The sequence below is a fragment of the Ranitomeya variabilis genome, chromosome 2 (genome assembly GCF_051348905.1).
Source record: "Ranitomeya variabilis isolate aRanVar5 chromosome 2, aRanVar5.hap1, whole genome shotgun sequence".
NCBI classification, from domain to species: Eukaryota; Metazoa; Chordata; class Amphibia; order Anura; family Dendrobatidae; genus Ranitomeya; species Ranitomeya variabilis.
This window is the reverse complement of record NC_135233.1, coordinates 166,760,417-166,775,088: the sequence shown is the minus strand read 5'-3', so window position 1 is coordinate 166,775,088 and position 14,672 is coordinate 166,760,417. Positions and strand designations below refer to the sequence as shown.

Sequence of the window (14,672 nt, the reverse complement as noted above, 5' to 3'; positions counted from 1 at the left end):
CGGGAGGCTCTGAGTATTTCCTGGGCCCACCATCTGACTACTGGACCTCTTGGGGAGGGGGCGATTGCTTATAGCACAGTACAGTGATACTGGCTAATGTTACAGGTATCCTGGGCCGTGGTGGTAAACTAAACCTACGTGTACAAGGGGGCTTAAAGTACTGTAGGTGCACACCAGCGGTGGCTACTTGGAACAATGAAACCTGATGACAGGTTATTTTCAAGCTGTGCTCCTTGCCTTTTACTAGTAGACGAGGACGTTTAATATTAGTGGAGTGTAGTCAGGTTGAACCTGATGTGCATGCAATACATCTGATGTAGAAATGTTGTGATGAAACGCAGAACAATGTTTAATTATGGATGTCAGCTTTTTACGTCTAATCTATTCCATATAGTCACTTTTTAAATATGGACATTAAAGCGAACCTGTCAGCAGTTTCGGCCAATATAAGATACGGCCACTGACTTTCAGGGCTTATGTACAGCATTCTATAATGCTGTAGATAAGCCCCTGGTCCAACCTTGAAAAATAAGTTTTATTATACTCACATGGGGGGGCAGTCCGGTGCGGTCCAGTCCGATGGGTGTCGCCGGATAAGCCCTCGGTCAGACCTAAAAGATAAGAAAAATAAGTTTTATTATACTTACCCGTGTGGGATGGTCCGGTGCCGTCCGGTCCGATGGGTGTCGCAGGTCCGGGTCCGGCGCCTCCCATCTTCTTATGATCGCCGGCCTCCTGTTGCTTCAGCGCTCCCCGGCATCGCGCTCCTGCACAGGCGTACTTATCTGACCTGTTGAGGGCAGAGGAAAGTACTGCAGTGCGCAGGCGCTGGGCCTCTCTGACCTTTCCCAGCACCTGCCACTGCAGTAGTTTGGTCTGCCCACAACAGGCCAGATAAGTAAGCCTGCACAGGAGCACTATGCCAGGGAACGATGAAGCAACAGGAGGGCAGGGATCATAAGAAGATGGGAGACGCCGGACCCAGACCTGCGACACCCATCGGACCGGACTGCACCGGACCATCCCCCCCGGGTGAGTATAATAAAACTTATTTTTCTTATCTTTTAGGTCTGACCGGGGGCTTATCTACAGCATTCTAGAATGAGCATTATAGAATGCTGTAGATAAGGCCTGAAAGGCAGTGGCCATATGTTATATTGGCCAAAACTGCTGACAGGTTCGCTTTAATGGTAGTTAGGCTGCAGAAAATACTTTGGCATGACTTTTCAGTATGTTCAACTTTACCACTGCTGCAGTCTAAGTAAAATGAATGTAATTTTCCACTGTAAGGCTATGTGTGTACGTTGAGTATTTGCTTGCAGAAATTCCTGCAAGGCTTCTGCATCTCTTGGCAGGAAAAACGCTGCAGCACACTGGTGTGTTTTTTGCATGCGTTTTTGTACAGCAATGTAAGCTTTTTTGAGCTAAATAAAGATATTTAAAAAAAAAAGTTTTGTGATGTACTTTTTTGGTTCAACACCACCTTTTTCATGCTTATGCAGTGGCATCAGGGTAATGGGATTAGGGCTTGGTGTCAGCAGCTGTCACTGACACAAAGCCCTAGGTTTAGTAATGAAGAGGTGTCAGCTCGACACCCTCACTATTAAGCCGATAAGTAAACACACACACATTGTCAGTAGCCTTTGTAGGAGCATTAACAGAACGAATGAACATGGACTGTAACCAAACAGCAACTGTTAATTTTAAAGAAAAAAAAATGGAAAGAAAAATTGTGTGGGCTCCCAGGTAACTTTTATAACCAGCAGAGGGAAAGCCGAGGGCTGATAATAATAGTATAATAATAATCTGGGAAGGAGCCAATAGCCATAAAGGTTACCAGGCTATTAATATCAGCTCACAGCTGTTTGCTTAGTCTTTACTGGCTAGTTTACAGGGGGAGCCCAGAAAAAAATTGACCTAGGGTCCCCCTATAAAATGTAACCAGCAAAGGCTAGGCAGATAGCTGCGGGCTGATATTAATAGCCTAGGAAGGGGCCATGGATATTGGCCCCCTCCCAGACTAAAAACATCAGCTCTCAGCCACCCCAGAAAAGACGCATCTATAAGATGCACCAAATCTGGCACCTAGCTTCGCTCTTCCCACTTGCCCTGTAGAGGTGGCAAGTTGGGTTGATGTCACCTTTGTATTGTCAGGTGACATCGAGCCCACAGGTTAGTAATGGAGAAACGTCTATAAGACACGTATCCATTAGAAACCCCATAGTTATCTATATATATAATCGTCTAAGGGGCACTTCCGTCTGTTTGTCTGTCTGTCACGGAAATCCCAAGTCGCTGAGCCGGCTGCGACCAATCAGCGACGGGCACAGTCCGGCTGCGAAATGGCTGCTCCCTACTCTGCTGCAGCCTGCAGTCAGTCCCCCCTCCCCGTCAGCGGCCGCCACCCACGTAGCGGCATAACGCCGTGTAACGCAGTCTGTTAACGCTGCTATTAACACTGTGTGACGAACTTTTTACTATTGATGCTGCCTATGCAGCATCAATAGTGAAAAGATATAATGTTAGAAATAATAAAAAATGGTGCTATTCTCACCTTCCGCCGTCCACTGATGCGCGCGAGCGGCAAGGCTGCCGCCAGCTTCCGTTCCCAGAGATACACTGCGAAATTACCCAGATGACTTAGCGGTCTCACGAGACCGCTAAGTCATCTGGGTAATTTTGCAATGCACCACTGGGAACAGAAGCTGGCGGCAGCCTCGCACGCATCGGGACAACTTTGGTGGACGCCGGAGGGTGAGTATGTAACTATTTCTTATTTTAATTCATTTTTTTTAACAGAGATATGGTGCCCACACTGCTGTATACTACGTGGGCTGTGTTATATACTGCGTGGGCTGTGTTATATACTGCGTGGGCTGTGTTATTTACTGCGTGGGCTGTGTTATATACTACGTGGCTGCTATATACTACGTGGCTGCTATATACCACGTGGCTGTGCTATATACTATGTGGCTGCTATATACTACGTGGCTGTGCTATATACTACGTGGCTGTCTGTTATATACTACGTGGCTGTCTGTGTTATATAGTATGTCGGCTGTGTTATATACTACGTGGCTGTGCTATATACTACGTAGATGTGCTATATACAACGTGGCTGTGCTATATACTACATAGCTGCTATATACTACGTGGCTGTGCTATATACTACGTGGCTGTGTTATATGCTACGTGGCTGTACTATATCCTGCACCCCGAACCCCCGACATCCAGCGCCCCCGAACCCCCGACATCATGTGACCAATCAGCGACAGACGCAGTCCAGCCGCGAATTGACGCGGGATTTAAACACCACTTTGGTCGCGGCCGGCCGGGCACGACCAATGACCAATCAGCGATATTGGCGCGGGATTTAAACACCGCTTCAGTGATTGGTCGAGGCCAGCCGTGAGCTACCAATCAGCAATATTGACACGGTATTTAAACACCGCTTCGGTCATTGGCCATGCCCGGCCGCGACCAATCAGCGACAGGCGTAGTCCGGCCGCGTATTGGCGCCAGATTTGAACCACGCTTCGCTGATCGGGCAGCCGGGCGCGACCAATCAGCAATATTGGCACGGAATTTAACCCCCCACTCACAGCGCGACGTACATACATACATACATACGTATTCTAGAATACCCGATACGTTAGAATCGGGCCACCATCTAGTAAAACACATAACAGGACATACATTTTTGGCAACCACCCGACAACTATATTTTGCAACAGATAGGAGGTGGTGCTGGGACACTACAAGAGCACCGGAGCTGATCAGCTGACGAACTTCGGTGAACTCTCTCAAGGCAGCTCAGTGATACACTGACAGGACTGTCAGTGTATCTCCAGCGGCCTGGTAGAGCAGTCACATCTTCCAATGTGACTGTTCTACATGTGAGATCGCCGTGGGGCACTCGGGATTATGTGGACTATAGCAGATAGGTGAGTATATGGTGGTTTATTTCACATTTTTCTAGAGGAGACAAGAGCATCAAGGATTTGGTGTTAGGGAAGTATATATATTTTTTTACTTCAATATGTATGTAATTATTTTATTATTATATATTTTTTACTGTGAGCACAGGCGCTGTCCGATGAGACTACACATCAGCGGCTCCCACCATCACACTTATCAGTGACAACAGACGTAGCCCGATATGAGCAGGTCACCGCTGCAGGGTCACGCTGATATCTGACATGACCCCACAGCACTCAGTTATCGCCTATAAGAACCTCCGCCAGTGTTTCCCACGCTGTCACACAGATGGCAGGTTGGGAAGCACCTTAGGAAGCATGTGAAAACGCAAACAAAAAGTCAGCAAATCTGCAATAGGTTTTGTCTATGAACAACATGTAACATCATAATTGCATAATTCTTGTGGGGGGGGGGGGGGGGTGACCATTTGGATGGCTACCGATCATGAGAACAGGCATCCCAAAGTCACTGTGTTAATGGAGTGGTAGTGCACTTGCATTTCCAGAACTTAAGCTACCGTCTATGGGACAGGTAGTCGCACTTGCTATTACTATTACCGCACACCAATAGTAATGAATGAAGCAGTGGTGACCCATTCAGATTTTTCTATGTTTTTTTTGCTAAAGCAAGTAGCCTGCTTGTGGAAAGGCTATATTAACTTCCAATTGTCATGGAAATTTTGATTTGTTTATTCAGACTTCTGTGTTGTTACTTTTTAGCATAAGGCTGCCGTCACACTAGCAGTATTTGGTCAGTATTTTACATCAGTATTTGTAAGCCAAAACCAGGAGTGGGTGATAAATTCAGAAGTGGTGCATATGTTTCTATTATACTTTTCCTCTAATTGTTCCACTCCTGGTTTTGGCTTCCAAATACTGATGTAAAATACTGACCAAATACTGCTAGTATGACGGCAGCCTTATGGTGTTCTGTTCTGACAAGACCTTGATTTTTTTTTTTGTTTCTCTTGCAGGAGAAGGAATTCTTATATCCTCTAATGCTGCACAACTCCTAGACTTCATTGACAACCAAGGTCAAGTTCATGTGATCCAGAAATACCTAGAAAACCCACTGCTCTTAGAACCAGGACACCGCAAATTTGATATCAGGTGAAGGGGTCCCCTTATTGTTCTTCTGTTTGAATCATATTAATTTTAGATAAAATTATATTGTTTATAGTGTTGCCTTAACTTGTTTTTTTTTCCCAGTATCCCAAAATGAATGCTATCAGCACATCAGACATAGTCCTGGGATCTCTTTGTTATTAGGTTGATAGTCCCCTATCACTTTTTCAGTTTTTAATCTTTAAGGGAACCAGTCATCCGATTTCATGCTGCCCAAACCATGGACGGCATGAATCAGTCTGGCTGCAAAATTATAGATTATAGACAGATACAGTTTTCTCTGACATGCTCCGGCATTTTAGTGACTATACTTTAAAGATCCTTATGTTACTAGAGGTGTGATTGACAGGTACATCTGTATTGTTACGTTATTAATGTCTTTCAGGAGCTGGGTCCTTGTGGATAATCAGTATAACATTTTCCTGTATCGTGAGGGAGTCTTGAGAACGTCATCTGAACCATACAATGACTCTGACTTTGAAGACATGACAAGTCACTTAACTAATCACTGCATCCAGAAGGAACATTCGAAAAACTATGGGAGATATGAAGAAGGAAATGAGATGTTCTTTGAAGAGTTCAATCAGTATCTTATGACGTCCTTAAATATCAATTTAGAGAACAGCATCCTTTGGCAGATAAAGCAAATAATAAGGTATATGTGTATCTATAAGTAGCCACTTGGTAAGCGCTAACACAAGTTCACATACTTATTGTATTTCCTTTTGACCCATTGCTAATTATTATTTTTATGCACCTCATTTTTATTTTCACAAATATGTAGGTGATATAATGTATTAATCCTCTTCCTAGCACATCCATGGTGCTTGTCGGGAGTGGGTGTATGTAGCAGGCTCGGTCAATGAACCCACACCATTCCCAGCAGATGATGGCTGTGTTATTCAGCTGTTATCTGCTGTGAACAGCAGCAAATGGAGCAGAGTTCTGCCTGCTTCAGTTATATGTGTCGTTGGGTGCCGATAGATTGCCATCGCAGCTGGGGGTCTACTAAAGACCCGTGACTCGCTTTCATAGGAGACCTTGAATTTTTACAACGTACGGCAATATAGTATATAGTATTGGCAATCAAACAAACGCAGCCTCAAGTCCCCAAAGGGGACTAGAAAAAAAAATAAAGAAAACTTTAAAAATACTGAACCGCCCCTTTTTTCTCATTATAAATAAAGATATTAAAATTAATGTGGTACCTCCACGTCCGTAAAAATATGAAAATATAAAATTAATTATCCTGATTGGTATAAACTGTGAGAGAGACATAACTTCACTAAATAATACGGAAGCAGTCAAAACGTCATATTTGGATCTATAGGAGCTCTCCCAGAGCTATGTCGACCGAACAAAGTGAAAATGTTACGGGACTCGAGGAGGGGAACCTTGAAACACTTGGTGACACAGGCAAACCTTATTTTTTACAAATGTTTTCAATACTTAAAGCAATACCATACTTTTAAGAATATTATGTAACAGTACTGACTTGTAGTATTATGTAGTAAAGTTATTTTTTACTGCACAATTAGCGCCATAAAACAACTGCTCTAGGATTTTTTTTTCCCAGTACATCTAATGAAAAAATAAATGGTCATTCAAAACTACAACTAGTGCCACAAAAAAAAACAAGACCTCATATGGCTATAACAGTGGAAGTATAAATACGTTATTGCTCTTGGAGGAAGCAGAGGAAAAAACTAAAGCGAAAACTTACCTGGTCCTTTTGCGGTTAATTCATTGTTATACTGCTTCTCCTTTGTGACTCTGCTCATTTGTTAGTGCTGTCCTCTTTGAGAACAGACCTGTCAGCCTACTATTAAGTGGGAAAACTCTTGTGTGCACTGGAGGAGGCTGATAGACACTTGGAGCCAAATATAGAGATTGGGTTAAAAGTAGAGATGGAAAATTCTTCCAAAATTCTTAATATTGTTAAAGTAGTGGGCATACCTTTATGAATTTCCCAGAGTGCTACATAAAATAACAAATGTATATTTGCCTTCCCGACCTGTATTGCTTCTTCACTCTCAACCCTGTGTCTCATTCATGTCTCGTGACCTAAACAATGTCGTGTGACCGCTGCAGCCAATCGGCTACTAGAGATATTAACAGTACTGTATTGTCCCTTTTCGGACAATGTTCTGCCCTATCTACAGTTTGTTAAAAAATAACAAAAGGCTGTATTTGCCTTCCCTGGATGCACCGACTACTTTCCGTCACTGCTCCCACAGTGTCTGGTGCTTGCTGCGACACAGCAGCCTATTGTTGAGTTCAGCAGCACTGAAGCCTCCATTCCATCTTAGCTCCAGTGCTGGAAAAGTTGTCACTGCCATTGCCAGAGCTGGACTCGACAGTGGATCCAGGTAAGTATAGCATGGTTATTTTTTTTTTTTTCTCGCTTCTTCTTCCAACCATAAACAAGGTTGTCTTAAAGGGGACAACCTTTAAATTTTAAAAGCCCTGAAAGCCATTATAACAGGCTCTGGCATTATTTGAGAATAAATAACATCAATCAAAGAAAAAAAAAGTAAAAAAAAAATGCTAGTGAGGCCTGCCCTTGGGAGTCCCCTGCCAGAAACCTTCCTGGAATGTAATGATGATGGATACTTTTTCAGTCATGTATGTAAATGCTACATGTTTGTTAACTCAGTATTTATAGCTGTAATGAAAATGTATAGACCCACACTTGGCATTTTCTGAAGTGTTACGTTTTTGCGTCTTTTGTCTTGGTGTTTTTGTCATGTTCTTTCTAGGTAACACAAATGCTGCAGCCTGGTGTGAGCTATAAGTAGGTGGGTTGTGAACACATTGAAAGCACTAAAAGGCTCACCTTTTCTATATTGTATATGTTACAATCTCCTTACAATGCTGGCTGCCAATATTTATGTAATTCCTGTATAATTCTTATGCTATTTAGGATCTGTCTGACTTGTATAGAACCTGCAATCAGTACGAAGCATTTACCCTACCAGAGTTTCCAGCTCTTTGGCTTTGACTTCATGGTTGATGAAGATTTGAATGTCTGGTTACTTGAAGTCAACGGGGCCCCTGCCTGTGCACAGTAAGTTTATCATAATACTGTTCTGCGCATGGAAAATTTAGGTTCTAAAACTTTATGGGTGTGATTTAATGCAGCAAACGCCTTTGAGTTTGCAACATAGTAACAAGAGGGTATATTTCTTTCTAGTTAACATATACTAGTGTTCATTGGTTTTCCCACAATGCAACATCTTTGTGTGGATTCCCAAACTCTGACCTAGTCTGCATTCAATGCCTTTTGCAACTTTAAATAGTCACTGTCATTTGCCAAACATTGCTGAAAAAAGTGTATGTCAAATTAAGAAACATTTTTGTAATATATAAATCTGCCTCTTTCTCCACTTATGAGCCACTTATTACCCACCTCCTGCACTCTCCATCCGCTCAGAAAAAACGCTTAAATTAATCTTGGTCAAAGTGTGAGCAGATTGCGGGATGCAGTGACGGATTGGAGGCAGAGCAAGGGTTAACAGATTTATTAACAAAGGGATTACTCCTCACAGGGAGGTAATGTGTATTGAGGGGTTTAAACAGGGGGAAGAAACCCAGTATAAGGGCAGGTTAAAGTAATAATGGAAAGAGTTACAGCAACTGTTCATGAGAGGTTAAACTTATCAGTCTGAAGGCTTCTTAGCTGCAGAGTCCTAAGGCGCAATGGTGGCGCCTACACAAACTATCCCAGGGTAGTCCTGAAGAAGTTGAAGATCCGGTTCCTAACGGTGGCGACGAGTCCTCACTGTCTTAAGCGGGGTCCTGCATCTGGATTCTCCATGTGGGGTGAGGAATAGTCTGTGATGCTGCCCGCATGTGGTTCAGCTTGGCAGAACACTATGGATGAGGTAGGACACAGTTCTATGCAAGTCACCCTGTCTGTCTCAGGCGGCACACTTGCAGCAAAAAGCCAGTGGGCACAATTCAGGTCTCTGCTCCAAGTCACTATAGTGCGGGCCTGCGCTGTCACGTTGCTCGAGAACCAAACTTCCCCTGCTGTGCGCGCTGTCTTCCCGCTAAGTCTCCCCCCTTTCTTCCCACGCACAGCGCCTTTTCTCCCCGACATGGCCCCTGTTGAACAGTGCAAAGGGCGGTCTAGGTCAGAAAGCTTTTCCCCGGGCAACAATGGTGACAGCCCCAACAGTTCCGGAACCGGTGCAAGTAAGGTACCTCATCTTCTTAAAAAAGCAAAACATATTGCCAGGACCAATTTTGGTGAAAGCAAAACTGACATGTCAGGTTATGTAGCCTATTAAATATAAGAAGAGGGAAGGAGTGAAGCACACTCGGCACAGTAGGTCATTAGGCAGATTGAGTTGCCTCTTTCAGCAAATATATTACAATTCGATGCTGGATTCACAGCCACTGAGATCAGTACTGCTGAGTAATATTTTCCTTGCTGCTGCCTCAGTCTGTGCGCTACAAAAAAGAAGCACAGAAATACCTGTGTGTACTATGTATGGGACACATAGCTGCTAGTCTCCACACACTTGCTCAGTGTTAACTGAAAACTAAAGATGGAGCCTGCAGAAGGGACAAATGGTCAAAAATGCAGGATACAAGTGAGGTGCCCTTTAACCCCTTAGTGACCAGACCAATTTTTTTTAAATTCTGAGGTGTCTCCTTATGCAGTAATAACTCTGGAATGATTCAACATATCCCTTTTTTTTTTGTGACACAGACTTTATGATAATGATAAATTTAGGTTATGTTTTGCGTTTATTTATAAAAATATATCTGAAATTTGACAAATTAAAAAAAAAAAAATCTGCAATTTTAAAACTTTGAATGATTTCCGTTTATACTCATGTATAAGTCGACCCGAGTATAAGCTGAGGCCCCTAAATTTGCTACGAAAAACTGAGAAAACTTATTGACTCGAATATAAGACGGGTATGCATTGTCCCCTCCTCCCTATCCTGGTATGCATGGCTCCCTGTCCCTGTCCTTGTATGCATATCTCCCCATCCTTGTATTCATGGCTCCCCATCCTTGTATGCATGGCTCCCCGCTCCGTCCTTCTATGCATGGCTTCCCATCCCCTTCCTTGTATGCATGGCTCCCCGTCCTTGTATGCATGGCTCCCAGTCCCCGTCCTTGTATGCATGGCTCCTTGTTCCCTTCCTTGTATGCATGGCTCCTTCCCGTCCCTGTCCTATGTCCAATTTACCTATCCTGCGCGCCTTCGCTGCAGCTCTTCCAGCCGAATGGTCACATGTCCTCGCTCATTAAGGTAATGAATATTCACTCCATGTCTGTGGGAGTGGAGAGAGGTGAATATTCATTACCTTAATGAGCGGGCAGAGGCTTTAGCCGCAGCCTCCGGCTCCTGCCCTGTGACCCGCTGCTCCACCGCTCCCTCTCCTCTGCCGTTTTTGTGGGACAATGACTCAATGACCCAAGGATGGTTTGCACGTTAATGACCAGGCCAATTTTTACAATTCTGACCACTGTCCCTTTATGAGGTTATAACTCTGGAACACTTCAGCGGATCCCAGTGATTCTGACACTGTTTTCTCATGACATATCGTACTTCATGATAGTGGTAAAATTTCTTTGATATGACTTGCGTTTATATGTGAAAAAAATGGAAAGTTGGCGAAAGTTTTGAAAATTTCGCAATTTTCCAACTTTGAATTTTCATGCCCTTAAATCACACGGATATATCACACAAAATACTTAATAAGTAACATTTCCCACATGTCTACTTCACATCAGCACAACTTTGAAACCAACATTTTTTTTTTGTTAGGGAGTTAGGCTACGTTCACATTTGCGTTGTGCGCCGCAGCGTCGGCGCCGCAACGCACAACGCAAATAAAAACGCAGCAAAACGCATGCACAACGCTGCGTTTTGCGCCGCATGCGTCGTTTTTTTCATTGAATTTGGACGCAGCAAAAATGCAACTTGCTGCGTCCTCTGCGCACCGACGCGGGCGCCGCAGCGACGCATGCGGCGCAAAACGCAAGTGCGCCGCATGTCCATGCGCCCCCATGTTAAATATAGGGGCGCATGACGCATGCGGCGCCGCTGCGGCGCCCGACGCTGCGGCGAGGACCGCAAATGTGAACGTAGCCTTATAAGGGTTAAAAGTTGACCCGCAATTTTTTTTATTTTTACAACACCATTTTTTTTTTTAGGGACCACATCACATTTGAAGTCACTTTGAGGGGTCTATATGGTATAAAATGCCCAAAAGTAACACCATTCTAAAAACTGCACCCCTGAAGGTGTTCAAAACCACATTCAAGAAGTTTATTAACCCTTCAGGTGCTTCGCAGGAATTTTTGGAATATTTAAAAAAAAAAAATTAACATTTAACTTTTTTTCTCAAAAAATTTACTTCAGATCCAATTTGTTTTGTTTTACCAAGGGTAACAGGAGAAATTCGACCCCAAAAGTTGTTGTACAATTTCTCCTGAGCAAGTTGATAACCCAGATATGCAGGAAAACCTCTGTTTAGGCGCATGGCAGAGCTCGGAAGGGAAGGAGCGCCGTTTGACTTTCAATGCAAAATTGGCTGGAATTGAGATCAGACGCCATGTCGCGTTTGGAGAGCCCCTGATGTGCCTAAACAGTGGAAATCCCCCACAAGTGACAGCATTTTGGAAACTAGACCCCCTAAGGAACTTATCTAGATGTGTGATGAGCACTTTGAACCCCCAAGGGCTTCACAGAAGTTTATAATGTAGAGCCATAAAAAAAATCATATTTATTTCCACAAACATGATCTTTTCGCCCCCAATATTTTTATTTTCCCAAGGGTAACAGAAGAAATTGGACCCCAAAAGTCGTTGTGCAATTTGTCCTGAGTATGCTGATACCCCATATGTGGGGGGTAAACCACTGTTTGGGCGCATGGCAGAGCTCGGAAGGGAAGGAGCGCCGTTTGACTTTTCAATGCAAAATTGTCTGGAATTGAGATCAGACGCCATGTCGCGTTTGGAGAGCCCCTGATGTGCCTAAACAGTAGAAACCCCCCAATTCTAACCCCTAACCCTAAACCCGACACTAACCATAACCCTAATTCCAACCCTAACCCTAATCCCAATCGTAACCCTAACTTTTGCCCTAAACCTAACTTTAACCCCAACCCTAACCACAACCCCAACCCTAACCCTATCCCTATCACTAATGGAAAATCTTAAATCCATCCAGTTTTTTATTTTATTATTGTTCCCAACTAAGGGAGGTGATAAATTGGGGTTTGATTTACTATTTATAGTGGGTTTTTATTTTTTGCAGCTGTTACACACTAAAGATACTTTTTATTGCAAAAAATAGTTTCTGCGTCACCACATTTTGAGACCTATAATTTTTCCATATTTTGGCCCACAGAGTCATGTGAGGTCTTGTTTTTTGTGGGATGAGTTGATGTTTTTATTGGTACCATTTTCGGGTGCATGACATTTTTTTCCGATTTTTGGGAGGCAGAATTGATAAAGCAGTTTTATTATTTCGGTCAGTATGATGAGAGCGATACCTCATTTATATCATTTTTTTATGTTTTGCCGCTTTTTTACAATAAAAACCTATTTTATATAAAAAAAACTATTTTTGCATGGCTTTATTGTGAGAGCTATAACTTTTTTTTTCTGGTGATGGAGCTATATGGCGGCTTGTGTTTTGCGGGACAAGATGACATTTTCAGTGGTACCACGTTTATTTATAACCATCTTTTTGATCGCGTGTTATTCCACTTTTTGTTCGGCAGTATGATGATAAAGCATTGTTTTTTTTGACTTTTTTTATGGTGTTTACTAAAGGGGTTAACTATTGGGACAGTTTTATAGGTCAGGTCGTTACGGATGCGGCGATGCCAAATATGTGTACTTTTATTGTTTAGATTTTTTTTAATGATGGAATAAATATTGATTTTATTATTATTATTTTATATATATTTTTACAATTATAAAAAAAAAAAAAATTATTTCATTCTTACTTTTACACTGTGTCCCACTATGGGACACTCATTTTGTGCAGGCTGATTACTTCTATAGCATGCAGATCTGCATGATATAGAAGCTGTCAACGCTGCAGCTTCTGTACACTGACACTGAGAGACTTCCTAACATGCACTGCGCATGACAGGAAGTCTCTCAGCTCTGGAGACCCGGATGTCATCATGACAGCATCAGGTCTCCATGGCAGCGATCGGGACCCAATGGCATGCTGTGGGGTCTCCGCTCCAAAGGCAGACGGGCTATCAGCCCCTGTGCCGGCTCCGGAACGCTGCGATCATGTTTGATCGCAGTGTTCCAGGGGTTAAAGTGCCAGGAGCAGTCTGTGACCGCTCCTGGCACTTAGTGCTGGGTGTCAGCTGTGAGAATCAGCTGACACCCGGCCTCGATCGTCTGCACACCACCCGTGTGCGCGGCCGATCGGCTATGATGTACTATCCCGTCCATGGTCAAACGGGCCCTGGACACATGGACGGGATAGTACGTCGGATGGCAGAAAGGGGTTAAGGAAACTTACAAAATGTATTTTTATAGGGATGTTCGGTTTTGAAGTGACTTTGCTGGTCTTGTATATTGGAAACCCCCAAAAGTGATACTATTTTAAAAACTGCACCCCTCAAGGTTTTCAAAACTGCTTTCAGGTAGTTTATGAACCCTTGAGGTGATTTTGAGGCATTAATGCAAAGTGGCATAACAAGAATGAAAGGTTTTTTTTTTACCACCTAAATGTTCAGAACTTAACAAGCCACTATAGCCAACAGACTCTAAGGCCATCATTTGGCCTTAAACTGCCATGGCAAACATCAGGACCACATGATCAAGATCTCAGGGTGTTGATGGGGTTAAAGAGGAAGCTTCTGCATTCTGTTAACCATTTAGATGCTGTGGTCACTATTGACAGCATCATCTAAGGGGTTAAACAGCCATGGTTGGTACCAACACTAATCGTGGCTGATGCAGCAAGTTGTCAGCTATACTGTACAGCCGACAGCTACAGGATTGTCACCCGTCTGGGGATGCTTGTCTATTTTATCGCAGGTCAGTAAAAAGACGTAGCGGTGGTCATTAACTAACCAGTTAAGACCGGTTCAGATGAAGGATTTAAAAGAAAGTGCCATAAGAAGAGAACCCAGTCTGTATAGTCTGTAATGCTTCAATCCCATAAAGAACTAAGAAACAAAAGGCGGCTTAAAGGGATGGCCTGAAACCAACATTTATTTTCATCCTAAATATTTAATATCCTAATCTAATTACTTTTTTAAAATACTTTAATTCCATATAATTAGTTCCCTTTCTGCCTTATCTAACTGCTTTATTTATTTATTTATGTATTTTCCTATTTTAATGGTTTATAATTTGAGAACCCCCTGTGCATGCTGAGGTACTCAACCAGGATGACATCAGGGAGACACTGCGGTCACGGACAAAGACTCTGCCCTCCACTTGAAACAAAGCATCATCAGTGACGTCCGTTTCAGGAGCTAGGCTAGTCCCTGTTCAGTGGGATCTTATCACTGTGCGATATTTTTAATGCACAGTGACATTGCACTTCATCGCTGGCTCTGATCAGAA

At 43.1% G+C, this 14,672-nt stretch overlaps 1 protein-coding gene across 1 annotated transcript in view; it reads left to right on the top strand.

Annotated features, from left to right (window-relative positions):
* Positions 1–14,672, top strand: part of TTL (tubulin tyrosine ligase) — a 44,056-nt gene that overhangs the window by 16,348 nt on the left and 13,036 nt on the right. The window contains exons 4-6 of the mRNA XM_077283148.1: positions 4,952–5,087; positions 5,488–5,757; positions 8,026–8,169. Of these exons, the coding sequence (XP_077139263.1) occupies positions 4,952–5,087; positions 5,488–5,757; positions 8,026–8,169 (550 nt within the window). The remainder of the gene's footprint in view (positions 1–4,951; positions 5,088–5,487; positions 5,758–8,025; positions 8,170–14,672) is intronic.